General features: G+C 31.6%; 3 protein-coding genes and 1 long non-coding RNA gene across 7 annotated transcripts; 2 read left to right on the top strand and 2 right to left on the bottom strand.

Annotated features, from left to right (window-relative positions):
- Positions 1-3047: 3047 nt before the first annotated feature.
- On the bottom strand, positions 3048-4112 carry LOC129950617 (uncharacterized). The gene is made up of 3 exons (XM_056062546.1): positions 3667-4112; positions 3352-3608; positions 3048-3290 (listed from the first exon to the last, which is right to left on the bottom strand). The coding sequence occupies exons 1-3, from the start codon at positions 3932-3934 to the stop codon at positions 3048-3050; spliced, it is 768 nt and encodes a 255-aa protein (XP_055918521.1). The 5' UTR covers positions 3935-4112.
- Positions 4113-8325: 4213 nt separating this feature from the next.
- Positions 8326-8894, top strand: LOC129951731 (small integral membrane protein 20). Its single transcript, XM_056064036.1, has 3 exons — positions 8326-8512; positions 8571-8627; positions 8690-8894. Exons 1-3 carry the CDS (start codon positions 8398-8400, stop codon positions 8725-8727), a joined length of 210 nt encoding a protein of 69 aa, XP_055920011.1. The 5' UTR covers positions 8326-8397; the 3' UTR covers positions 8728-8894.
- A 4664-nt stretch (positions 8895-13558) lies between these two features.
- Positions 13559-20804, top strand: LOC129950135 (longitudinals lacking protein-like). 4 transcript variants are annotated; one of them, XM_056061969.1, is made up of 4 exons: positions 13559-13780; positions 16827-17175; positions 20049-20135; positions 20182-20804. In XM_056061969.1, exons 2-4 carry the CDS (start codon positions 17077-17079, stop codon positions 20389-20391), a joined length of 396 nt encoding a protein of 131 aa, XP_055917944.1. In that variant the 5' UTR covers positions 13559-13780; positions 16827-17076; the 3' UTR covers positions 20392-20804. The 4 variants fall into 4 exon arrangements, with proteins under 4 accessions (XP_055917944.1, XP_055917947.1, XP_055917946.1 ...); XM_056061972.1 differs by having other exon boundaries at positions 13563-13780; positions 20197-20804; XM_056061971.1 differs by lacking the exon at positions 13559-13780 and adding an exon at positions 16167-16324.
- A 2314-nt stretch (positions 20805-23118) lies between these two features.
- Positions 23119-26016, bottom strand: LOC129950137 (uncharacterized). Its single transcript, XR_008782085.1, has 3 exons — positions 24833-26016; positions 24251-24720; positions 23119-24191 (listed from the first exon to the last, which is right to left on the bottom strand). It is a non-coding gene; the product is annotated as an uncharacterized LOC129950137 (long non-coding RNA).
- Between the last annotated feature and the right edge of the window lie 1298 nt (positions 26017-27314).

Genomic DNA, 27314 nt, shown 5'->3' with positions numbered 1-27314 from the left:
TGGAAGCGGTAGAAAATATAAAGAAAGACGATTGGACAGCCAGTAGTAAAAATAAGTTGTTTCCATTTCGATTTGAACTTTGTACTTTGGGAAACATTTTACTTCGTGGCTCCAGGCTTGTCATACCAAAATCATTACGATCTAGGGTACTAGAACTGGGTCACGAAGGCCATCCAGGAGAGACAGCAATGAAGCGGAGACTGCGGTTAAAGGTCTGGTGACCATTAATGGACAGGGAAGTGGAATCATTTGTAAAACTTTGTCGCGATTGCCTTTTAGTTTCAAGACCGACTCCACCTGTGCCAATGCAGCGACATGCTTTTCCGGGCGGACCCTGGCAATATTTGATATTTGATATTCATTGATTATTATTCAAGATACCAGGAGACTAAGTTTGTAAAAAAAATTACATCTTCCGAAATAATTGATATTTTGGAAGAAATTTTATGTAGATTGGGATATCCTAAATGGGATATAGATAATGGTCGACAATTTGTAAGCAGTGAGTTTAAAGGCTTTTGTGACAAGAACAACATTGATCTGATAACATCATCTCCTTACTGGCCACAGGCCAATGGCGAAGTTGAAAATATCAATAAATCTATTTTAAAGCGACTGCAAATAGCTCATGGAAAAGGGGCGGACTACAGAAAAGAAGTACAGAAATTTACTCTTATGTACAACGTGACACCACATGGCACAACGGGTAAATCGCCTTCAGAGCTTCTTTTTAATAGGACTATTAGAGACAAAATTCCCTCTGTACAAAATGTAAGTGAAACTATTTTAGATTCAGAGGCTAGAGATTTAGACAAGATTAACAAACAAAAAGGAAAGGAGAGAGGAGATAGAGTTCGTGGTGCAAAGGAAGCGGATATTTTCATTGGCGATAAAGTTTTACTTCGTAATTTAATTCCTTAAAATAAACTTACAACAGCTTTCGATTCAACTGAATTCAAGGTGATGGAACGGAATCGAAACGAAGTAGTACTACAAGGAGATGATGGCAGAATTTTTAGGCGAAATTTAAACCATGTGAAAAAAATACCAATGTTGCATCAGACTGAAATCAAAACAACAAATAATGAAGATATTTTGGAGCAGCCATTCAATGAATCCAACAATGATGTTGAAGAGACCACCGAACCAAGAAATTTGGGGTTGAAGCTGAAGCTTAAAAATATAGGAGGGATGTGGCGACCTTGTCAGTAGGAGATACACTGTATCATATTGATTAAAGTTGCAAAGCATTTAATTGTTATTGAGATTGTTATTGAAGAAATAATAAATAAGTTTTAGTTTTGTTTTGATTATGGAATAGTTGTGTTGTGTTATTTAGAATTGGAAAATACAGGTTAGTACAGGAACCATTACAATAACTTGCTATGGGAAGTTAAAAACTTGATTTACTAATTTTTGTTTCTCAAAATCATTAGAGCGGTATTTTTTTCTTACACTTATTTTTGATATGCAGTTATTAACTGCTAATATACATTTTACATTTGAAATTCTGATATCGAATTTTGAACAAATATATACATACATACATAGAAATTTTAAAAAATCCAAGAAAAATTGAATTTTTGAGCATCAAATATTATTTAGACAGTACAGGCAAAATAATTAAAATCTGTTCAATCTTGAGTATATTTAAAAAAACAAAAAAAATATGGGGTGGTTTCCTTCTGGAGCAATACAAAGATATATTTTATTTGATAGAAGAAGTTAAGAAAACAAAACCGACCCAATTGTTTTGGCTTTAAAGGCGAGAACAGACAGACAGACGGACGAAATTGGGACTCCCACTTTTCAACTTGTCAATTTTACACCAAATTTTGCTGGAGCAGTTTAGCAATTTAGCAACATATGTTCAGCACATCAACTTATTAGAACATCAGCAGTTCAGCAGTCAGCACAACCGCAGTTCAGCACATCAGCAGCTCAGTCACTCAGTAACTGTTCTTTCTTAAATTATTTATTCATTCGTTGCCTCTTCTTTTAAACATAACATTAAATATGTATAACTATCAGTTTCTTTTCTTTGTTGAATAAAATTGTATCAAATTTGCACTCAAGAACTATTTTTATTCTGAAAAAAACTAATGCCTGACATAATTTAATTTCTTCATAGCACAACGGTCGAAATCGGCGAAATTGAAAACGAGAAAAAAGAGCATGTAATGTATGTAAATGATAACAATAATTGGAATCTCAATAGGGGTATATAGGGATCCAGTGCAACGAAAAAGTGTAAAACCGTGGGTTTGCATATAACTTACAAAAATTTCGAGTAAAATTCTTGGAAGTGTTGCATACAAACCACTTTCATTTCAAAACTACTCTCTTCATTGAGATGGTTCAAACGGTTCGGAGTTTTAATTTATGTCTGCTAACTGATTCCGTAAACTCTATTAAATTCAAAAAATTATTTCAAAAAATTTCCATCTAAAAATTGTTCGAACTTTTTTTTTGAGAATCAAAAAATTTAAATAATACTTTTACATGGGAATTTTTTGAAATCATTCTTTAAATTGAAAATGGTTGTAAGAAACACTTAGGTGACATAAATTATAACTCAGAACCGTTTGAACCATCTCAATGAAGAGAGTAGTTTTGAAATGACAGTGGTTTGTATGTAACACTTTCGCTTGAAATTCTTGTAAGTGTTTAACATGCAAACCACCGTCATTATTGGCTTGTATTAAATAAATGCACTAATTCGCATTAACTTGCTCCCATAGCTTACTTAAACGTCTACTAACAACTTTCCTTTCCATTTCGTCATCTTACCTTTTGTTTTCTTTCTTGCCTATCCATTTTCCACTCTTTTGATTTCGTCAGCTTCCCAAATCACGCTAATATAAACACACAAATCTAACAAAACACTCATTTCAATTTTATTTCATAGGTACATATAAATCAATTGGATAAATTCACACTTAATTTTTTAGGTCTGATTTCGCAGGTCTGAACTCAAGTTTGAATATATCTGGAAAAACTTTTCCAAAAATTGTCGGAGGATGATGTGGTTGATTTAAATCAGCAATTCATTCCAATGACACACTTTTAATTTTTTCGCAGGTCATTGTAATGAATTGCTGATTTAAATCAACCACATCATCCTCCGACAATTTCTGGAAAAGTACGTCGAGGTTTTTCCAGATATATTCGAACTTTAATTCAGATTTCGAAGCAGCCGAATTTTGTTGGACAAATGTGCTGAGTGTCTTTGTCAAGTCGGACAATGATGCTTCCAGCGCATCTGGTGTGTTGCTTCCTCTCTTTGAAGCCTGAAATGTATGTTAATAAATTAGTAACAATAATTAATAAGTTAAAGGAAAAATGTATTACATATTTATATATTGCCGAACTTGACTCCCCTTCACTTAAAGACTTTGTTTCCTCCTCTGTGCCACCCATAATTATAGTGGACCGAGGAAACTTGGACGAGGTTGGCGTGAGGAATGCCAAAGCGTCATTCAGTTCAGAGCACCCGGTTTCACCAAAGAACATTTCGTCGCCACTGTCTCCCGATTTTCCACAAACTTTTTTTTGTTTGTGGCGTAGGCTGTCTCGGATGCTTTTGTAAATGGCTCGGCAGTCATCAACTGAAAAATTTATACAAACATTATTATACTAATTAGGAAATAATGTGGGTATATTTACCACTTCTGTCCATTTTCTTGGCCACACGCATCCAAGCAGCGCTGACAGCATTTTTGTTCGCGTGCAACTTGTTCTTTAAATTATGGATCACATCCTCGTCTTTGATGAAACCGGAGAGCTTGATTTTGTCCCCATCTGATGTCGGCTTTCTCTTATTTCTCTTTTTTGATGTGTTATACATGTTTTTTGTTGCTGTTTTTGAGAGGCCAACATCGTCAACTTCATCTTTTGAATCTTCAAATAGGTATTGTATTTCATATGACACCATTTTAACTTTTTTTTTCAGAAAAACGCGCAAGCAGCCACAAACTTTAAAATGCCGAAACCAAATGTCAAAGCTTCACCAACAGTTCCCGTACATTTTGCACGTGAATTGCCCGTGAACGAAAACTCTCCACTTTGTTCTCCACTCAGCTTCACGAGCACGTTTACGGGTGAACCAAAAACCGAAATTTGTATGGGTTCACGAGATGGTTCACAAGTATGTACTAGGCTTAAAGCCTACTTCCTCGTGAAGTGAACGTTCGCCAGTGGAGAAAGTGAACTTTTGACATTGCTCACTGGTACACACTTGTGAGTACACGTTGTGAACATGAACAAACCAAATGTCAAAGCTTCACCAACAGTTCCCGTACATTTTGCACGTGAATTGCCCGTGAACGAAAACTCTCCACTTTGTTCTCCACTCAGCTTCACGAGCAAGTTCACGGGTGAACCAAAAACTGAAATTTGTATGGGTTCACGAGATGGTTCACAAGTATGTACTAGGCTTAACGTTGTTGCCTTTCTGTTCACCACCAAAATTTAAGTGAACATTTTAGCTGTCAAGTGTGTTATATTTCACCCGAATTGAATGCTCCTGATAAGGGGAATTTTTCGAACATCACTTTTTTTCGGGTGAAGCTCAAAGTAAGGGAAAAGAAAAAGACATTTTTTTTCGGGTGGACAATAGTTTTTATTCAATTTTTTTGTATTGACAATTTAAAAAGTTTTTTTCAATCTATCTACACTACATATCAATTTTTGTACCCATAAGAAAAAAATAAAAGCAACTCGAAAATCAATATTCTGATTTTACAAAATAATGCTAGTGTTTATGTATTTCTTAATTTAGGTGGAAAATATATTAAAAACATAATCCAACCGGTTTAATTTGTTCTAAGAAATTGTAGGCAAAAAACGCTAGATGAAAATAACTCACAATTTAGTAATAAATTGTCAAATTTAAAATGAACATGTATTAAGGGTAAAAATTGTATTTGTTTTAGTCTTCTTAGACCTCGTTCACACGAGACGGTTTCGTCCGTACGGTTAAAATCCGTACGATTTTTTTCCGTACGGACTTTGTTTTCGCACATAACGTATTTTTCCCGTGAATCGTCCTCGTGTGGTTATATTTTATATTAAAATGCTTTTGTACAAGTGATCACAAAAACGGACCGCAGACGAATAAAAATCGTCTTGTGAATGAGTTCGAGGCCGCCGTACATTTTAGTCGTTGAGGCTGCTGTTTAAAATCGTCCATACGGGAAAAAACCCGTCTCCGTCCAGTGTGAAAACTTTAGTTAATTTTACTAGTTTACTATTAATGGCTCACGGATAAAAACCGTACGAATTTTAACCGAACCGGCGAAACCGTCTCGTGTGAAAGAGGCCTTATAGTTATTATTAAAATAGAGAAATCATAAATTAATATGAAATCGATTCTAGTGCGTGAATGTCAATTATTTAAGATTCTCTCTATAAAAAGTTTTTCGGAGGTGTGCATATGATAAGTTTTGACAAAAATTTGGAAGTTGTTGCAGGTAAAAAGGTGGTCGTTGTTGGTGTAATTAATGTTTTGGTTAATTTAATTAATGATATTATAAGTGTTGTGTTGCCATTTCTCTAACGTAGCTGGCTTAATGTTTTATTTCTTAATTGGAGGAGTGTATTTAATCTAAATGTGAATAACTTAGCCACACTAAATGATGTACGTGGTGAGTGTATGAACGATTTTCCCTCCGTTTTCTCGAAGGATTTTAAAGATACAATAAGGGCTACGATTGTTTGAAGCCAGAAAATACTCAAATTTTTCATAAACCATATACTCTGTAACGAATGGTTTGCGAGAAAAAGTGGAACAACAATTTAATAGACTTGTGGATCAAAAAATGTTGATACCTGTCCGCAACAGCGACTGGGCATCACCGGTTGTAGTAGTAGAGAAAAAAGATGGTTCTGTTAAGCACTATTCATACGAGCACGACCAACGAATGAACGAATATTCGTCGATTTTGACATTTATTTCACATGAGAGTTTTTAATTCGTCGCGAATACAGTTTGACTTTGGCTATTGTTTTTTTTTTGCTTATCCTTACTGTGCTTTGTTTTGAAAACAAACGATTTAGAAAATGTGGTCTAGTAACAAATTAAAATATTTTATTCATAAAAACAGAAAATAAGTATTTTCGATTTTTTACCGGTAGCTTTGTCACAGTAAAAACGGTTTTGTTAAATAATATATTAAATATAAATAAAATAGCAGTGCATGACAAAGTACTAGATCTATTATATAAGAAGTAAGAAAAACTGTAATAATGTATATGAAATAAACAAAAATGTTAGCTTACAATTAGTTCTTTGTTGCATAACCATTGTTTTTTATGATGCTTTAAATCTACGTGGCATCGAGTCCACTAAAACCTGACACCTCTCGACTGGTATTGCGTTCCACGAATCACGCACTGCTTCCCACAATTCTTTCGAATTGTTGGGTTTTGCTTTATGAATTGCGTTCTTAACATCCCCCCACAAATTTTCGATAGGGTTAAGGTCGAAGTATGGAGCGGGCCACTCCATAACGGATAACTTCTTCTGCGCAAACCATGATTTTGCATTTTTTGACGTATGCTTTGGGTCATATTCTTGTTGGTATACCCAATCCAACGGCAATTCCTCTTCAGCATAGGGTAACATAACCTCCTCGAGAATTTTCAAATACTCGGTTGCATCCGTTATACCCCCCATGGGGTAAATAGGCAAATAGGACGACTTTGCTTTCATCGCATCACAGAACTCTATGCGCTTTAGAATGGTACCTTGCGTGGACTTCGGGCTGGTAACTTCGCTTATAAAAGACGTATTTGTATTGTGACAACGCTAATAGACAGTTGAAGCCCATTTCTTATTTTCCTAGAGCCTTTGGAAGAGCTCTCTTTTGCTAACTGAACAATTTTTCTGTCAGTTCTTTCAGTAGTCATCCTTTTTGGGCCTCACAATTTTTGCTGAGCAGCCTTGGATGTCTTGAATATTTTGCTAGGTTTTTCTCTCCAAACGCGAATTTTTTTCGGTGCAGTGTCTTGACCGTCAAATTGTTTATTTTTGAGCTAATATTTGTGTATGCTTCTATGGTACAAATACTTTAATACTTTACTTAGTATAATATTTACTTACTGAAAAATAAAAAAAATTGAATTTTTAATACTTTTTAATTATAAAATCAAAAGCACTGCTATTTTTATAAACACTATATCCAGAGAGTTTGAAATAATGGAAGCGGAAAAGTAGAGTATAACTTCAAGCTAAAAGCCTCTAATATGAAAACGAAAGACCTGTTGATTTTTTTAAGAATTTTCGTTCTTTAAATAATTGACAATCTAATAAAATGTTACCAGCACTCCTATTTTTATAAACACAACTGTAGAATATTAAAGAATTCTAGCAGGCGGCATTTGACACTTCTTCTTAAATTGTTCTCAGATTTAAATATTCACTGCGATTACAGAATCCAATGAGTAGTTTTGGGAGGGAATTAAATGTCAATTTAAATTTCAAGAAATCCTGCTGAATCCATTCGATTCCTTACATACTGCATATTAATCCTTTTCTTTTCGCTGGTTTATAACATTTTCTACAGAAAATTAAAAAAAATATTATTATACAAAAATATCGCCCTCTTAATCTACACATATAAATTAAAGTTATATTGTATATAAAAAAGAGTTGAAGAATGTATAATAGAAGCAAAATAAATAAAAAATGAGTAAAAATCTATAAGTACACTTTTTGTATTATATTTGTTATAAAAATATGAATGGTGGCAGGCGAAATGACAAGTGAGGTTGTATTGCCCTATAATCTTATCTTATTGGCTGAAACACATACACGCTTCAGCTTCGGCTTCGTCTGCTTTACGTTAGGCCTGCTTCGAGGTTGCTTTGAATGACATTTCTATTATTTCATCCCTCCAAAGAGCAAATATTTTGTTTGTTGACATTTTTTTACAGCTGATGAGCTGTCAGACAAAGCAAATGTTCAGATAATTGAACTAGAGCTTCAGTTTGGAGTCACATTACGTTACATTACGTTCTTTTCCTTACGATTGTCAAATGAAACGTGAGGTCGAAGCTCCATTGTGATAGCATTCATTGAATTCCTATGGCTGAACTCATAAACGTCAGGCGAAGCCGAAGCTGAAGCGTGTTTGTGTTTCGGCCAATATATCACCCAGTTACACTAAACACTTTCAATAGTCTTCGTTGTGCAACAGAAAAAGTTAATGATTTAGTTGTATGAACCAGTTGTAAGTTTTTGTCGATTAACTAGCGCTGAAACAGGCCCCAGCTGATTTGTATGTAATATTTCAAGAATACATCAAAAAATCAATATTTGTAATTTTAAAGATTGCGCTTTGCATGTGAACCTTAAAAACACTAAGAATATATTTATTTTTTTATTTGTTTTGCAAAATGAGTACTTTGAAAGGACGGAAATTCATTGCCTTTATTTCAATGATTGTTGGTGGAATTGGTCTGGCTGTTTACCCAATTATAATCGATCCAATGATTAATACCGACAAATATAGTAACTACATTACAAATGGACAAAAACAAATGTTATAAAGTACAACTTTAATTCACAGAAAAAATTCAAGAACAAACGAGAGCTGGTGTTAATCAGGAAGCAATTCAACCTGGAGGTATTTGTTTCTGATATAAAAACAAATAATTTAATTTTTAACCGCATTTTAAAAAAAAATAGGCATGAAGGTGTGGTCAGATCCATTTGGACGGAAATAGAATTAAAATAAGACGTTTTAGTATTTATAAATATAAAAACTTGAATATGATTTAAAGCAACAATTAATCGACATTTTTTTATACAAATAATATGTTCATTGTTGTACGAGATTAATGGATTTATTTCCGCTTTAAATGGGAATAAAAACACCGTTCGTATTGTTAAACTGGAATTTTTGACAAATCGATATAGTAAAAAATCTGCATGATACAGAGTACACAATTTATATAATCAACAAATCATTTTTATAACCTGCAACAAACTCCATCAATAAGCTTTTACTTTTCCACTTAAAATAAACAATTATGCATTCCATTTTCACGTGTATGATAGTTTTGTCTCCATTGATCATATAGTCTACTATTTAAAATATATATTCGCGAACAAAGTCTGACAAAATGTTTAATATCAAGTGCAAACAAAAATTACAAAATAATATATGTAGCTAAGTTCTCTGTTCCACTTTGATCTGAAATGATATTCAAATAGATTCTAAATCAAAACTAGAGTTCTGAAATTCACTTTTATCTTATCGAATTTTATTTAAGTTACAAATTTGGATTTTTGGGATTGGAATAGGTGAAATCATTGTGATTTAAATTCAACAAGACATTTTTTTCTAAACAGAAGTAATTTCAATTAAAAAAGAAGAATGAAGCTTAGCTAATTTTTTAAAGACTATTCGTAGAATATTGGCAGTTTCTACTTTATACATGAAGGAACGGACAAACCATTTAAAACGAACATTTCCAATTCAGACCATAGTAATAACAGTCTTTTCAAACCGATCGATCTTCGAAACGGGTTCCTAAAAAGAAAAGTTAATTTACAGCAAGCTGTAATGCCCATCAACACGATGCCGTGAAAAAACACAAATATTTTATACTTTGAACAAACAAAAACATACGAAATTATACAAATTTTGCCAATTAACAAAATGGTTTTTTGGCTGATGTGATGCATTTCAGGTTGGGTTAAGTTAATATATTTTAAGAAGAAGATAGGTTACTTCAATACATTTTTATATACGACGTTTTTTGTTTTTCCTTCCTTGGCCAGAACGTAAATATTTTGAGCACGTAAATACTCGTGAGCACGCTACATATAATAGTCCATGGGAAAAACAGTTTTTTTTCCCCAAATTTACACCCTGATAATTCCCAAGAATTAAGAAACTCTATTAGGATTGCAGAGGACGACGCGTCTAATATATCGGAAAAATATTTTGGTTTGCAAGCAAGATTAAAGGAGAAGTGCTAATTTGCTAACTTTGTACCTTGTGCAGCACATTCTCTCAGTAGGCCTTCATGCAGCTGGTTGTGTGCAGGAGGCAACAAGTTTCTCTTAAGTGGTTTAAAAAATATACAACTTTTTTCCTGTTTCTACCCGTCGTCGCTGGAATAAATTTAATGAATGTTTAGGTTCACATAGAGTACTTTCTGAAACAAGATGGTCTGCTCTAGCTTATGCAGTTAACACGCTCATTGTTATAAGCAAATTACTGAAGCCTTGGCATCTATTTCTAGAGATCCAGAGCAAGCTCCAGACACAGTCTGTCAATTTCCTTTGTTCTTTCATAAATGCAAGGGAGAAATTTGATAAATTTGAAGCGTGTGTCGCAATTCAGAATCCAGATACTAATTATAAAGACTTAATGCAGCGAAAAATAATACGAAGTTCGCGTTCCACATATTTTGATGGTCCTGCACCATCAGTCTAGCTAATTGGGAAAGAAAAGTTTAAAATATCAACTTTTTTTTCCAATTATTGACACTATTACTTTGCAATGTAAAATACGATCCAATTGCTATCAAGAAATTAATGCATTTTTTGGATTTTGTTGTCGATTATCATAGAAATGTTATTGCAGAAAAACTTGAGGTAGAATGCCTGCACCTCGTACAGTATTTAAAAGAATTCAATAAAAATGTAAATGAAGATCTTATTGCAATATCAAAATTGTAGTGTCTAATTACAGTGGATGAAATTCGGAACACTTTTCCAAATGTAGAAACATGCTACAACTAAACAGCTTGTCAATTATATCAATTGAAAATGAACTGCTACAGGAAATTGAATCGGGTGACTTAATTCATGATGTTGCAACTGACAAAGTCAGAAAAGTATGCCTTCAATATTATTTTATTCTATACTTAAACTTACATGTATGTATATCTAAAAAATAAACTAAATCAAAACAAATATAAAGAAATAAACTTATATAAAATTAAAAAAAAATATAAAAACATTAGAAATCAATAAAAAAAACAATAAAATTTATCAAAAATCAGCTATAAAGAAAAATGTTAAAGTATTGAATGTAAATTAAAAAAATTATAAAAGTAAAAAAATAAATGTGTTTTTTTTAGTTCTTTTTAAAAAGTTTAAATTTATTTTTTTTAACTAAAGAAACCTTCTTTTTTTGGCCCCCAAATCCTTTAGAGCCCAGGGCCCCCAAAACTCTAAAGACACCCCTGAGTACTTTATAACTAAGTTTGTCAAATGTTATGCTAAAATCTGTAAATACATACAATATCAGACAATTTAGATATATGTACATAGGACGATAGTTACAGGTAAGATGTGAGAAACGCATATATTAAATGACTGATTACCCAGAATAAACATTGGCTATGAAAGTTGCTTAGCACATTTTTTAAGCATAACAGATGGCATGCTGTCAAGACTGGGATTAAGGTTTTCGTCAAGTTTTAGAATTTTGTCAAGTATAGAAGATTCAGAGATTCCTATATTAATGTAAGCTAAATTGGGAAATTGAACAGTATTTGTAATAAGTGCGAGCTATGACTAGTTTGAGAAGAGGGTTCATAAGGCACTTTTACAAAAATCAGCAAACGTATTTGAAAGCACTTGGGGTACGAATTTAAAAAAAAAGTAGGTCTTGACAGCGGAAAGTTCACCATAAATCTGAAAGTATCAATGATGATGACTTGGGAATATAAATATTTTCATATAAGATGAAAATGCTTGCTGTGCTCAGTGCTAGCAGAGGATGGGTTAAAAAAATCAAAAGAAAACTGAAATATATTTATTTGAAAGAATACAACGTTTTTTTTGCCAAGTGGTAACACTGTACTACTTTCTGAAGTGTTTCACCTATCATGGTATTAAGAATCCCATGGTTTTCATCCAACAATATCTATACCATTGGCCCTTTAGCTATTCTTTTCCTGACTATCTTTAGCTATTCTTTTCCTGACTATCTTTAGCTATTCTTTTCCTGACTATCTACATCGAGATTAATATAATTTGAAATATAGTTGAACAAAATGATTTGATGTGTGTATATTTGAAAGATTAAAACCACTATCATTCACATTCGTCAAACATCAATCCCATCTGAATTTTGGTGGATATTACTCCTTATACTTCGGATTTCTTTTTCGTTATCTTTAAAGTGTAATAAAACTGTTAATAAAAGTAATATAACGATTAACGCTGCTTGTAATTTTCCTTTAAAATAAATGTTCTGCAGGTTTGACAATCATGTGCGTTCCAATTCTCAAACATGCTTGTGAAACCAGCTAAACACGGCTTTCTAAAACAAAATGGATCCAAGTGGCATTTTTTTAGAAACTAAGTTAAGTTAATTTGTACATATATCATCCAATGAGTCTATGCAAAAGAAATGTATATGATATCCTGCTGCTAAAATGTCTATATTTTGGTATTAAAACAAATTAATAATGCATCTGTGATTTGAATATAAACATAATCTAATTAACCAAAACCAAAAAAAAAAAACATTTAAACCGCTCCTTCACCTGTCAATTAAAACAAATTAATAATGCATCTGTGATTTGAATATAAACATAATCTAATTAACCAAAAAAAAAACATTTAAACCGCTCCTTCACCTGTCAGTACGGTATCGTTTCTATCGGTATAGGTACCATTCGGTATATAAATCTCTGTACATAAAAGTTAGTAGTGGCTACAGCCACATCTTTGTATGTAAAACCTATAGTACCTATTGTCAAGAAGTAATTTTTGTTTACGTCTGCCGTAGACCAATTTGATCGTCGGAGGTTTCATATACAAAAGTCAAGTCAACAATCTTTGTACGAGCTTATGTCACCATAGTTACTAGATGCCCCACCGTAGAAATGTCCGTGGATGTTTCCTACTATAATTTTATATACGAAGCCTACTAGGAAGGAGCTAAGCATAAGATCTGTAATAATTCGGCTAGGCAGATACAAGTACCAATACCTACTAGTGAGGTATCGGTCTTAAGATTTACATCAAAGAAATCTGTAGTAAATGAAATATACACAATAAAAATAAGATACTCGTTTGCTTATAATCTCAATAAATAGAAATCTTCTTGTGGCTTTATTCTGTTCTTAGCTAGCCATATAATAGTTTCCATCCAGCATATTTGCCAATCTGTTACCATTTTTAAATTCTAGTTAATCAAACGGGGATGGTCAATCGTATTTGAAAGTGTGAACCTCCCATAGGTTGCATGTAAAATAAAATTCTACACCAGACAAATTTAATTTATCTCTACACTTTTTTGTTTTCATAACTGTCGTCTATATATTCGTCCTCTTTTTTGTAGAGACAATATATTTGTTTCCTGTTTGTATAATGCATTTCATATTGTTTAATTTTTGTTTTTGCTGTTCTTCATCTTCAGTCACGCTGTGAGAGATGGTGCTTCTGCTTACTCTGTAATTGTTCTTTCTCACTCACCATTATACATTCTCAGGCAGATGAGCGAGAGAAAGAAAAAAAGCAAGTTTGTGTGGTTTTGATTTGTTCTTATTCGTTTCTTTACTCTGTTATTCATTTTTTATTTCATTCTTTTACTTGTTCTCAAACGTTTTGTTTCTTATTTTCTTAAGTGAAGTGGAAGCACGACCCGACCAAGAGTACGGAATTACATCTATCGTTGTTTTAAACAATTTATTGAATAAAAATTGATATCGTTTTAACTATTTTGTGAATCAAAGCTACATCACAGAAGTATTTTTCATATCCTAGAGCGGGAAAATTTGCTTAATTTGCATACAAATTCTATTCATGGTAAGAAAACACCATGACCTACTACCTAAGAGAATTTTTTTTTTGTATTTTAAAAATTTCTTTCACACTTTCTTTGTTTGAATTGGTGATTCTATTGTACAAAATGTTGTTGAAATCCGCAATATATATTATAATGATATAAATAGGTAATATTTAATAAGTAGGTAGGTACGCTTATCTAGAAACAGAAAAGGGTTACTAAGATTTGAAAAAAAAATCGAAATAACCACAATTTATAAAGTGAAAGGCAGAAGCTGAATAATTATAAATTATATTACGATTTCTCCCTCCCTCAAGCACTGAACCATTGTTTTTCTAATCCTCTTGGTAGAAGTAAGTACTTTTTTGTGTCTTTCATTTCTATTCTGATGTATACTAAATTTGTTGCAACCTAGTAAAAGAACCAGGGTTACCTTTTCACCAAGATGATTTTCTAGTTTAAAAAAATGTGTGTCGATTATCGAATAGCCGGGGCGACTTTCCATTACCGCAGCACGAATTTCCTTCTGATTTTTTTTTTACAGTTAGGTAGGAGTCTCAATAGAACATGTTTTAAATATTAGGGCGAGGAAACAACTTTAAGTCATAAAAAAAAATATTTTCTTTTTCGGACTTAACCCTACTTTTTGTGTATTGCATTTTTTGAGCCTGAAACAAGTTTTTTTTAATTGATAGCACGGCGTACTAACAGCTAGGTAACCCCCCTGCTTGGGGTCACTATAGGATTTGGGGTGGGTGCGAGTTTGGGTATATGCAAAGTACTTTTCCATTTGAGCACTAAAATAAAAGAAATTACTAAGAAAAGAAAAAAAGTATGGCAACACTGAACAAAAAACAGGGAAGAAATGTCAAAATCAACCATTTTTGAGTGTTTCGTATGGAAAAAAGTGAACTTTAAAAATTAATTAAAAATAGAAATAAATGTTTCCTCGCTCTAAAATTGCTGTAGTTATTATTTATTTGCACATATCTATCGAATAAAAAAACCGCAGGTCGAAATTCGTGCTGCGGTAATGGAAAGTTGAGCCCTTTTTTCTTTCTTTTCTTTTCCTCACTACTATAAACTATTATTGTTATGTCAACAAAAAAATTTAAGTTTACGAATTGTTATTTAGAAATTGTTAATCTTTCGAGTTGTGGGTATCGAAAATTAAATATGCATTTTTTTATAACTTCCAATCGCATAGGCTAAGGACAGATTGATGACTTAAATAATGTACCTACGTACATAGTTTTAAAACTGTTCGTGAATCAAATATTTTTCTTAGTTTTAATACCAAAACAAAAAAATTGTATAATATGTAACTGTTGTTATATTTCTAAGGATATCGAAATCCTTCGAATTAGTAACATGTTTAATTATTTTAAATGCAAAGCGTTAATTGCTTTAAGACTCTGGAATCGTGGTCTTCAGTGACAGGTTCGTCAACTGGAGTGAATTATAATTAAATAACGAATATATAGGTATAATAAAATCGAGAATAGATTTAAATTTAAAATTAATAAAATGTTATTTATTACGTTGTATTTTAAGAAAAATCTGAAAAGAATCAAAATAGAGTATCGCAAAAACAGCATCTACGTAGCCATTTGTAGGTATGTTCTTCTGTTAAGTCCTAAGTGTTTTAATAATGTTCTTAAATATTATTTATTTTAAGCCTATTTTATAGAAAACACAAATTGTATCTCACTAGGAAGTAAAGAAATTTATTTTCTGTGTAAGTACATATTCTTAACTTAGATAATTATAAGTAAACTTTCAGAAGATAGACATCGAACTTATGTTCCTCAGCATGCTTTTGATATTAGATGTAATTCATATACATATGTATGTAATTTACTTCTGGAGTTCAAGGATTCAAAATCTCATTTTCATACCCGTATGTCTTCAATTCCTTAATAGAATAGGATGGATTACGCTTTCTTGAATAAATGTTTATCTTTTCTAAGCACTTCAAACTTTCAGCCCTCCCTCTTTACCAAACCTCATTACTTAAAAACAATTCTTATAAAGAAAAAATAATATGGTCTCTATTTGGGTACAAGATTCTACTTCTACTTTATTTTTGTGACCAATCTTAGAAGTTTTTTTTATATAAAACTAGAGCTGGTCGAAATTTATTTCAGAAGATGCTTTATTCGTTCACAAATGAGTAAAACAAAGATCTTTGTATATTATATTAGTATATTTAAATTTGATTTCATATTTATTTCAGTGAATAGCTTAAACTCAGTAAGATACGTTTTTTTTTGAAATTGTGCTAAGATGATATAAATTCATAATTTTTATAAATTTTGATTAAATTGATTTGCTGGCAGCCCTGTTCTGTTTGTTTTTATCTTTCACATTTTCTTTTTTCGCTCGCCCACCCGACGATACCGATACTAACCATCACCTGTACACGCTATGTCTGTGCAACTTTACCTTTTCTTTTGAGTTCTTTATTTTTATTTAAAAGTATTGTAAATCTTTGTTTGGTTGTAGTTTGCTATATTACGAATCTATTGAAAATAGGAGACTAAAACTAAAGATAAATTAACAAAGTAAGTGTAGGAGAAAGAAAAAAGAAATTTACAATTTCGAACACATACGTTTTGAAGAATGGCAATGGAACTGGAAGAAAAAACAACTGCATCATTTGTATTAGAATTGAATAAGCGCCAAAAAAAACAAATAAGAATACCAAGAAAGAGAGACAGAGAAGTATAAAAGTTTCTATCTCGGTTCGGCTGCTTGTTGCTATTGCTTTGTCTACTGTGTATCTGTGATGAATGCTGACAAATAAAATACGTGTAAAGAAAAATTACTTTCAACTCAACATTTCTATGCTCCTCTTGTTGACTACGTCTGGTCTTGTTGTCGTTGTCGTGAAAAAATGTGAATTATTAACTTTCCATTGCTCTTGATTCTTCAACTGCTTTCTTTTTTTCCTTATTATTTGTGTTTAATTTATTCTAAACATTGTTTGAATTTTTTAATATTGTGTTCATATTTTTTTCTTTTAATAGTTGTTTTGTACCTATTTAAATATAAATTTCCTTTCAGAAAAGAACACAGTCTAGTACAACATATTTTGTCGGTTGTCACTTGAAAAGAGACTGACCTATATACGCGTGCCGCTTCTACTTGCAATACTTTTTACTACGGCTGGAGTATTTTATTTATCGTGCCTGCTTTCCTCTCTATCTTAGCATATAAGTTCGCATAAGAGAAGATTTGGAACCGCAATAAACAGGGTACCACACGAAAATCTCAAGAAGACAAAATAAAGTTCTCAAAACATTAAACATTATTAATGATGGCCGATCAACAGTTCTTTTTAAAGTGGAATGACTTTCAGACAAATATGGTTACATCCTTCAGGCACCTGCGAGATGAAAAAAGCTTTACAGATGTAAGTATAAGTATCGAAATTTAATCGATTAAAGCCTTTTCTCAAAAATTATTGCCTTCACTTAGATGCAATAAAATTGCGATTTCTATAGGTACTTAGAAATAACAAAAAGTAGGTAATCCTTTAAAGATTCCCCAATTTTTTGAGGTCTGAGTTATTAAAACAATTTGAAATATACCTATTTGAAATGGTTTTTTTTTTTAAACATACCTGCCTGCATATACTTAGCGATATAATAGAATTGTGATATGGATGTGAAAGTAGTTGACTTGTGTGTTTTTTTTTAATTTTTATTGTTCTACAAAGGAAGAAAGTTGAGATTCATTCAGCACATACAAATTAGTTTGGTGCTTCTACCTTACTCTACAATTTTGATAAATGAGAATTCGATAACTTATAAAGATTGACAAAGACTACAAGATATTTATAAAAGTAGACTAAGTAATTGTAAAATTCGTCAAATTAAAAATGTTTCCAAAGTAAAAATTTAAACAAATTGTTTTAGACTAACTTGTGATTTTTAAGACCTAAGTAAATCGATCTTGCTCATCTGACCTAACATTTATATAAAACAATAATATTTAATTTAAATCGAAATAAGGAGTGTGTTTCATAGTTTAGGGCTGTCAAAACACGAGTGCGACATGCAGTATTTCCATACTGTATGTTTGTAGATTTGTAGAACCATAAAAAGTGTAAAGGTGTTATTCCATCATAGAGGAGGAAGGCCTCAAATCACCGCAGCAAAAGGTGATTGAAACGTTTATTAAATTTCTTCCGAAGAAAACCTACGGAATCATCCAGGGAAGCAAAAATTGAACTTAGGTTACCCATTGATCCATCAACTATCAGACGCCGCACACTGCAGACCGTATTGCGTTGTTTTAAAATAGCAAAAGAGCCATTTATTTACAAACAAAAATGTGAAAGCTCGTTTTGCTTTTCCAAAAACTCATCTCAATTGGAATCCTCAAAAATGGTTCAAAAAAGTTGAATATGCACGGATCTGGTGGAAAACAACATGATGTCAGAATGCCAAGATGTGAGAGAATAAATCCAAAACACACTAAAAAGCCGGTCAAACATTGCCCAAGGAATCGGGCCAATTCAACAAAAGGAGGGCATACTTCCTTTGTAACACCATGCTGTCTTATGCCCATTGGGAAATGGACGTTCCAATACGCAATGAACCCAAACGTAAGTCGAAGTTGGCCACAAAGTGGATTGCAGAAAAAAGATTGAGGTTATAACATGAGAGAACCTGTATGAAATTGTGAAGAGAAGAATTGGGAGCAACTTTTTTAAGGACAAAAGTGACCTATTCGCTGGAATTCAGTGCCAGTGGAATATTCCAAAAACGTTTATTAATAACCCTATAGCTCCAATGCCCAGAAGATGTACAGCCTTTATAAAAAATAAAGGGTAGGCGATTAAATATTAACATTTTCTTGCCTTGAAGTTAGAAAATAGTTTGAAATTTAGTTGTAAGATCTAAGTTGCAAATGTCTTACACAGCAATTTTACCAACTATGAAAGTATTTAGTTATTTATTTTGGTGAAGAGTGTTAATTTTTGTTCCAACAATTATAACTTAATATCAAAAGAATTTAGAAAACTAAAGAAAGAATTTTGCTGTTTGATTTTCTAAACAAATTTTTTTCTTAAAGAAAAATGTTGGAGGTTCTAGTTGCAAATGTTTTGCACAGTACTGTATGTTACCTAACCAGGTTTTTCAAACCAATACAAACACAGTTTCTCATCTATTTCAAACAATTTTGGGAACATTTTTAGAACTAGGTAATTCAGACCTCATAATTTTAGCTTCTTCTACATAGAAAATTGTCCAAGTAGTTTTTTGTATGTTTGGGAACAACAATAAGTCGTATGTTGGTCAAATACTGTTATATTATTGTTTAGTTAAAGGCTCATTTGCATACTTATCTACATGACTCATTGTGTGTTATGCTATTTATAAAAATTTAAATACCTTCAGGAGTATCACATAACGAGCTTGCATCAACACATTTTGAACTTTACTAGTAAAGAAACGATCTTCACGAACTTAAGCTAAGGGTTTCCAAGATTCCTTATACTAGGATTTACCATTCAAACCCAAAAGTGAATTTCATTCTAGACTTCCCACAAAACCGAATGTTCCAATGTTTTCGGTAAAAAAGCAAGCTCATTAATTTGAAATATGTTACTCAAATGTGGGCCCGTACTAAAATTACACCTGTATAAGCAAAAGCTAAATAGAAGCTAAAAGGTTTTAAGCGATCACACAGCATAACCAAGATTCCATAAAAGACATTTAAAAGACCAGTTCCTCTGTAATTGCCAGGTGTTAAAGTGTCTTCTTTTAAGTTATATTTATTGTTTAATTACAGCTTTTTAAAATTATGATATGACATTTTATATTATATTTTATTATACTATATTGAAAGATATTGTTTTGATGTTAGGGTATTGTGAATACAAAATGGCAGTGTGGGCCTCTTTCTGCACTAAATTTATTTGTATCACTATCTTTTCTCAAAAGTGATCATGGAACAGAAATAACACTTTAACCGATCACCTGAGAATATCTTATAATGAACCTGTATTTTTCAATGCTAGTAAGTTTATGGAAAATCTTCAAACTTTTTAAATATACCTTACAAAAGATTTACAGCAGTTAACCGATATTTTTTCCCCGAATCGTGGCTTTGTATTGTAACTCAATATTTTTTGTTATTTACTATACCGAAAATTTGAAAAACTATACTTTTAGATCCCGTAGAGTATTAAAAATAATCTTAAAGAAACAAGTACAACAAAGCAAAATATTACCCCATTTATAAAAAAAAACTATATTATAATAATTCTAATTTAAGGTGACATTGGCATGCGAAGGGCAAACGTGTAAAGCCCATAAAATGGTGTTGTCAGCTTGCAGTCCATATTTCAAAGCTCTATTGGAGGTAAGCTCACATAAAGTAATTATTTTTTATAAATTTAATATTGTAGTCTTCGATTTTAAAGGAAAACCCATCGAAACACCCCATTATAATTTTAAAAGATGTTTCATATATTCATCTTCAGGCGATTCTAGAATTTATGTATGCGGGTGAAGTGAATGTATCACAAGAACAGCTCCCAGCCTTTTTAAAAACAGCTGACCGATTAAAAGTGAAAGGACTTGCTGAGACACCATCATCCATTAAAAGGGAAGGTTGATGGTAATAATTATTTAAGTAATCCGCTCTCCTTTAATGTATCGTTTAATCACGTTAATTGTTTTTTTTTGTATTCGTTTCAACCGAAGCACTTCATACATGAAATTCATTTTGTATTTAATTTAAAATTTTCTCTTACTCTCTTTGACATTGATATTTTAAAATTCCATTCATATTTTTTGTCAGTTTATATTTCTAAGTATTGACAAATTTTCTTCATCGAATGTTATGATATGTATAAAGTTTTGATAAAAAAAAAACAGAAAATGATTGATATCGTTTATATTTTTATAAATACGGAGATATTGAGATTTTGGAAACATCAATCAGTTTATTAAAACATGGGCAAAAAACAGATGCAATTGTAATCGAAAAAGCTACAAACTGAATAAATATTCCAAAAATTGTTGTTTATATACTTTCTTTATAATATTAAAGTTCAGTAAAAGTGTTTTATTAGAAGCTACAAAATGGGCGTTCTGCATTCTATAAATATATGAATTAATTTCTTTAATTAGCATATAAAAAAGGTAATTTAAATCACATTTTACCAGCACGTTGTATTATACCTTTTTGCCTACTCTTAACATAAAAACAAACGTTTAAATAATATTTTCGTAATAATCAAATCAAAAGGTTTATAGGATTGTCATTGAGGTTTTTAGTTTATTAAATAATAATAATTATGTCTTATTTTTTGTATACAAAATGTAAAATTTATAAGAAAAGTATTAAAATAAGTTAGTATTCAACGAAATGACTTTCTTTTACTAACGTTAAAGCTTTATATTGTCTATTTTTTTGTTCAGTTTTATAAAACATGACAGAAAATTTGCTTAAAAATTAATTTCTTTATTTATTTCAACAGAATTCTCAAGTTAATTCACAATTATGTATATTCTATTAAGTATTTTTTTTCCATTGCTTACCAAGGCTCCACCAAGACTTAACGCACGAATAAATAAATAATATAATAAGCACTGGAAATCCCTAAAAATGATTAAATACAATTAGTTACAGGTTGAAACCCATGCAATTTAAAAATCCCTCCGGATGTCAAAGTGGATGATCTGTTTACAAACAAGTAATTGATTTTTTTTTTGGCTTGGAAGAAAACAATAGAGGCACTCTTTAATTACGTAGTCAAGTGATTCTTATTAGCTAAATGCAACTAGAAAATTAATTAAATTTCCACTCCCACGTAGTATACCAATTTCGGCTATAAAGTTAGTGGACACTAATTTTGACGTTTTACAGTCAGCTGCCTGGTAAAGACACAAACGCTCAAGGTGAAAAAAATCTATCAGCGCTTCGATATAAATATCTTTATTCAATTTAAAGGCAAAACAATGCATTTAAAGTTCTCAAAACTCAGATGTTTCCTATTTTATATATTTATATTTGTCATTAATATGACAGTTCCGTAATAACTGACTACGTAGTCCTCAGTTTAATGAATGCGACCCATGCATTTAAAAGCTATTCGTCATTTAAATCGAAGCTCAAATTTCATTAAGCAATAAGCTCATGTTTATCGTTGATTCTTTTAATCCGGTCCTCTCCATACCTAACAACAGTACTCGTACACAGGAATGCTTGAGAGTTGTGAGTAACTAGGCCCTAGTTTTCAACAAACTGTTGCGCGACCTAATTTATATATAATTTATCTCATCAATTTTTAATAAAATTCTCAATTAAATAAGCAGGCTTAATTTTTCTTTCGTTGTTGGTCGCGATGTAATGTTATAAAATGTTGGTATTGGTAGATTGATGATCAACAATTTCTAACAACTTTGTTTCTAACAATTCATTCCTGAAGTAACAACAATAGTTAACAATTTTTCAAAGAAGGATCAAAGACTACACTTTATGGTACAAAAATCTTATTCATTTTTATTAATTCAATCTTAAAGCTAGACAAAAATTCATAAAACTAGCCTAATAAGTTTTGGGCAGTAATAAAGTTCTTGACTAAGCATGGTAAATCGTCTTAGATTAATTTGGAAGAGATGTCAGCTGATTCCGGGAACTCTTACTCTCGGAAACCAATGACTTACAATTGGTATAGTCTTTAAACAAGGTAGAGAGTCCATAGAAAAATATCCCCGCTTTGGATGACCGATTGAGGCAACTTCTTCAGACATCGCAGAAATGGTTGGAGTATCACGTACGTCGTACACCCATTTTAAATATTCTACATGACCATCTTGGCATGTCTAGGGTCAGTGCAAGTTGGGTGCCGAGAATGCTTATAGTTGTTTGAATGAATTTATGCAGTGCCGCAAAAGAGGCGAAACGCCCACTAAGAAGTTCAAGGTCTCACTATAAGATGGAAAAATTATGGCTAGTCTTTTGGAATTCGGAGGGGAAAAAATATACATACAATTTGAGAAAAATTACAACTTTTTTTAAAAAATTGCTGCGCCACATCAAAAGTATATTATTATTGGATGAGATTCTAAGCATGTCGTCGGATCAAACTGTACGACTTGTTGCAATACGTCTTCGTTTTATTACACCTATGTACATCGAAAACTCAAGTTTTCCCATACATTTTTGGTAAATCACAAGTTTTCGTAAACTACAAGTTTTATATAAAACCTCTCGAAAAGTAGTAGCAATTCAAAGTTGAACTAAACCAACAAACTTTTCCAACCATTCAGTACTCAAATTAATGTAAACAAAACAGCTGATGGCTGCTGTCAAAACAAATAATTGGTAAGTAATATTATTTATACAATTTCCTTACAAAATAAGAATTATTGTTTTTTTTATTTACAGAATATGGCAGAGAAAAAAAGGAAACTGGGCGAGCTGCGTGGCAACAAAAAAACGTCGAAAATAAAAGCCCGGTGACTATTTGCGGCACTGGCGGTTCTTTTATGATCCTCTAGAGATTCAAACGCTCTTCGTTAAGCGAGGAACCAGAATTCACTATGGATATTGGCGTGACGACCCCAAGGACGAGGAAGACTTGCTCATAGTTCGTCATAAAGATTCCAAAGGATACGTCTTCGAACTCTTCGCCACAAATATGTTCGATGCTTTCGCTTTCTACCTGGAAAAAAACTTTCCGGTAACTCTGTTCAATTACAAGGTTTTGGGAGATATAAGAAAGGCAATAAATTCATTTGTGAACGAAAATTGTCACACAAACAAATTGGTATTGCAAAGGGCGTTATAGAAGCGTTTTACTTAGCGTACGCTACTTGGCATTTGGCGGTTAGTGGAATCCAAATTTTTGATCGACAAATGTAACTCTCGCTGTTGTTTTAGTTTCCTTTTAGGACGAGTAAACCGCCATTTTCTGTCGACGTAAAATTTTCAAACGCCTTGTGAAAAATTAAATGAAAATGCAAGTTTTTATTATGTTTTACTGTTTCTTTTAGTGTTATTAGTTTAATTTTTACTAAAGGGTGGAAGATACTAATCCAGGTGGAATGAAAAGGTTCACAGAATTTATTAAATCAAATCCTTCATTCGCACCAAATTTTAAAAGAGGTGGCCCAAACTGAAAAACAAAAACAATTGGGAATCCGTTGTAAAACCCCCAATTCCTTGGGGCCACTGGTTAGAACGGTAAAGGAGTTACCAAAGGTTTGGTTTGATGCCAAGTTTAAAGTAAAACTTTATTGACTGGTTCCGTCTTGGTCGGAAAAGTGAGCATTTATTCAACAAAACCAAAAGTGCAATTCCATAATTTCAAGCATCTCTTAAATGATGAGGCTCATCATAGGTTCTGCAATGTCCAAATTGAAATCATTCCCTACACTCTTTTGGTAACTGCCTTCAACAAAGAATCTTTTGTGGTGAAAAATATAAAATTATGTTAAATATCGAAACAATTAACAAAAACTTACTCTTAAAATCCGTTGTGGAATTGTAATTTTTGACAGGTCACAAAAATTTCATAATGTTTTCTTGTAGCCCAATCCCCCATTTCGCTTTTTTTTCACCACTCACATGTAATCACCGATGGCGAATTCAAGAGTTTACCTGGAATGTAATTTGATGGTGTCTCAGGTAAGACGGGTACCGCTCGGGATTCTAGATAATATATTTCCTTTATGGTTTCTATCTTGACTTCTTCAGTTTAGTTATATTTTGAATTTCGAGGTTAGTTTATTTTATGTTTTAAGCAAACATACTGCAATTACCAAGATGGGAATCTTTCGTACGTTTCTACTCCGAAACCCGTTTGTTTAGATTGTTGTATTTGTAATTTTGACAAAAGCCAATTTTAAGCTTTTGTTGATAGCAACCAATGTTCATTTTTATCTTGAAAAAACCATGTTCAAGCCCAAATATTTTGTTTGCAAGTAATTAAAACCTGTGTCAATTTAATTAATCCAAGTTTATTTATTTGTTTTTAATGATTTAAGCTTGCAACTATTTTTATTAATAAATATTAAATTAAAAAAAGAGTTATAATCGAAAAATACCTTATCCATAACATTATTGATTGATAGAAAAACTATGAATCAAAGGAACACCAATGCTTTAAAAAAATAACTAGAACGATTATAGCGAACCTGTTGAATAAATGCAGAGCAAATAAAATGTAAAATTTTGACATATATCACAAAATAAAAACGTCTTAAAATCGTTCTGAATTCATGCACAACTCATTCAATAGATCATGTAATCGACATGAATAATTATTGTTGACGTACAGAATATTTCTTTAGTGAATTTCCACCAGCGTTACCACTTCTCATTATTAATTGGAAGTAGATTTTAGAAAAAAAAGTGAAGTAGATTGATTTACTTTTTCATATTTTTCCAAACATTTTATACATTTAGGGAAATTCACGATCTAGTGCAATTAGTCTGTGAATTGCATTTGAGAGTAAATATATGCACAACGCCCGAAAAGCAAATAAAAAAGCAAGGTGTACTTGCAACGATTTTTGACAGTTGTGAGAACAGCTGATTATTTTTATTTTTATGTGGAATTCAAAAGTTTATTTTGGTTTTAATATGCCGAGGAAAACTGAAAAAAAAAAACAAATTATTGATTCGCTTAAGCTTAAGAAGAAGCTGCTGCTACCATTATTGATGAAGGTAAGTCAATTATTCTCATACATAATTTCGGCAAGTGACCACTTTTTATTCGTTTTTTCTATTTATTCCAGCCATGTTGATTATTTAAATATCAGCTGATTTATTGCTGTCAAAACAGTGTTGCTCATGATTGTGCATTTTTATACTTTAGGGTTTCAGCGAAGTAAATTTGCAATACTAAAGCATGTGCATATTCATATATTTTGTTAGTGTATAGCATCTGTATGCACAAAAAATATGCACATGCACTGATGTAAGACCATTTACATCCGATCGTGAATTCCCCTATTATTTCAATAAAAAAAACTATAATTCCTTCATATCATATAATTCAATATGTTAATGTAACAAAAAAGTCTGTTTAAAACTATTTCCTGCATTTTAAGAATTAAAATGTACCTGCAAAAATGTTTGTTTTCAAAAATGTAAATACCATTTAATTTATCGAGAAAACATTATTTTTCTAGATTTGTATTTGAAAATCGTTTTTGAATTTTAGTTTAAAAATATTTTTATGTTTAAAACTTATTATTAGACGTCTTGCATTTCAAGTTTGTAAAAAGTTATGATGACCTATTTTCAAGATATCAAATTTCGAAAAAAATAAAATTTGTTTATAAATTAAAAATAAAAACAATGACATTTTTGGCAGAAAAAAATAGTTTAGTTCTTGAGAAAACTTAAAAACAAAATAAGGGTTATATCCGAGATACCCTTCTGGAGCAATACAAAAATATTTTTTTATATCGAAAGAAGCCAAAATAGGAACACTTTTAGCAAGAATTTCAAAAATTCTATTTGTTTTTTTTTTAAATTGATTTCTTACCGTACAAATTTGTATTGGTACAACTGTTATTATTAGTTTGAAAAACAGGAAAGACATACAGACAAAATCTGGGGCCTAACTTTTTTCGACTTATCTACCATCGTAATGTCATGTTTGATTAAAATCCTGAATTCGAATTTGTTTACGAATGCAAAACTTGCATACAGGTTCTGTATGTCTAAAGTAAAACTTACAACAGGGTTAAACTAGAATACAGTAGATAAAACGGAACCTTGCCGCAAATGCAAATACCCAAGCGATTTTGTATGCTCTAGAAAGTTTTAAAACTACATACAAGATTGATATGGAGAAAAAAGAAGTAGATTCAGTCTATTTTTACTAAAATTGAAGTAGGGAGAAACACAGATCTTAAAAAGAAGTAGATTTCGATATTTTGATGATGGTGAGAAGGAAGAAGTAGATTTTTAATTTATTTGAAAAAAAGAAGTAGATCTACTTCATTTCAAGTAAAATGGTAACGATGATTCCCACAGTTTAACGCAAAATATTATTTTCATTCATTCTTTAAAAATGCTTAGTTACGAAAGTTCAAGTTTACTTATTATTATTTGAAGGGTATGTTTAGTAAGGGCTGCTAATAATGAAAAAATCAATGAGTTTTTATTTTTCTTAATATATTAAATACTTCCATAGATTACATTTTATAAATGCAGAACATAGTTTTCAAATATAACGCAGAGGCTAGTGTAAAAAATATTTTTGAGAAAGCTAATAATATTTAAGGTATGTTCATTAAAGAAATTTTCGCTTCAGCTCACCTTCATCAACTTTTTAGAAAAAATAAGCAATAATAGCAGCCAATTATTTCATAGCATATTTACATACGCAAATGTACATATGCTAAGAAATTCGTAATTTTATGCGAAAGCATAGAAGACAACATTATTAAGTCAAGAAGTATGCATTTTGGAGCGTTTACCGATTTTATTTCTATTGGGTGTTCGCTTTCCCTATACTGGAATAGAAAAAGTAACTTAAATCTGTTTATTGCACTAATTTAGTTGGTATTGTGT

This window comes from Eupeodes corollae, chromosome 3 (genome assembly GCF_945859685.1).
Source record: "Eupeodes corollae chromosome 3, idEupCoro1.1, whole genome shotgun sequence".
Taxonomy (NCBI): Eukaryota; Metazoa; Arthropoda; class Insecta; order Diptera; family Syrphidae; genus Eupeodes; species Eupeodes corollae.
Note: the sequence above shows the minus strand (reverse complement) of the source record. Positions and strands in the feature narration are given on the sequence as shown.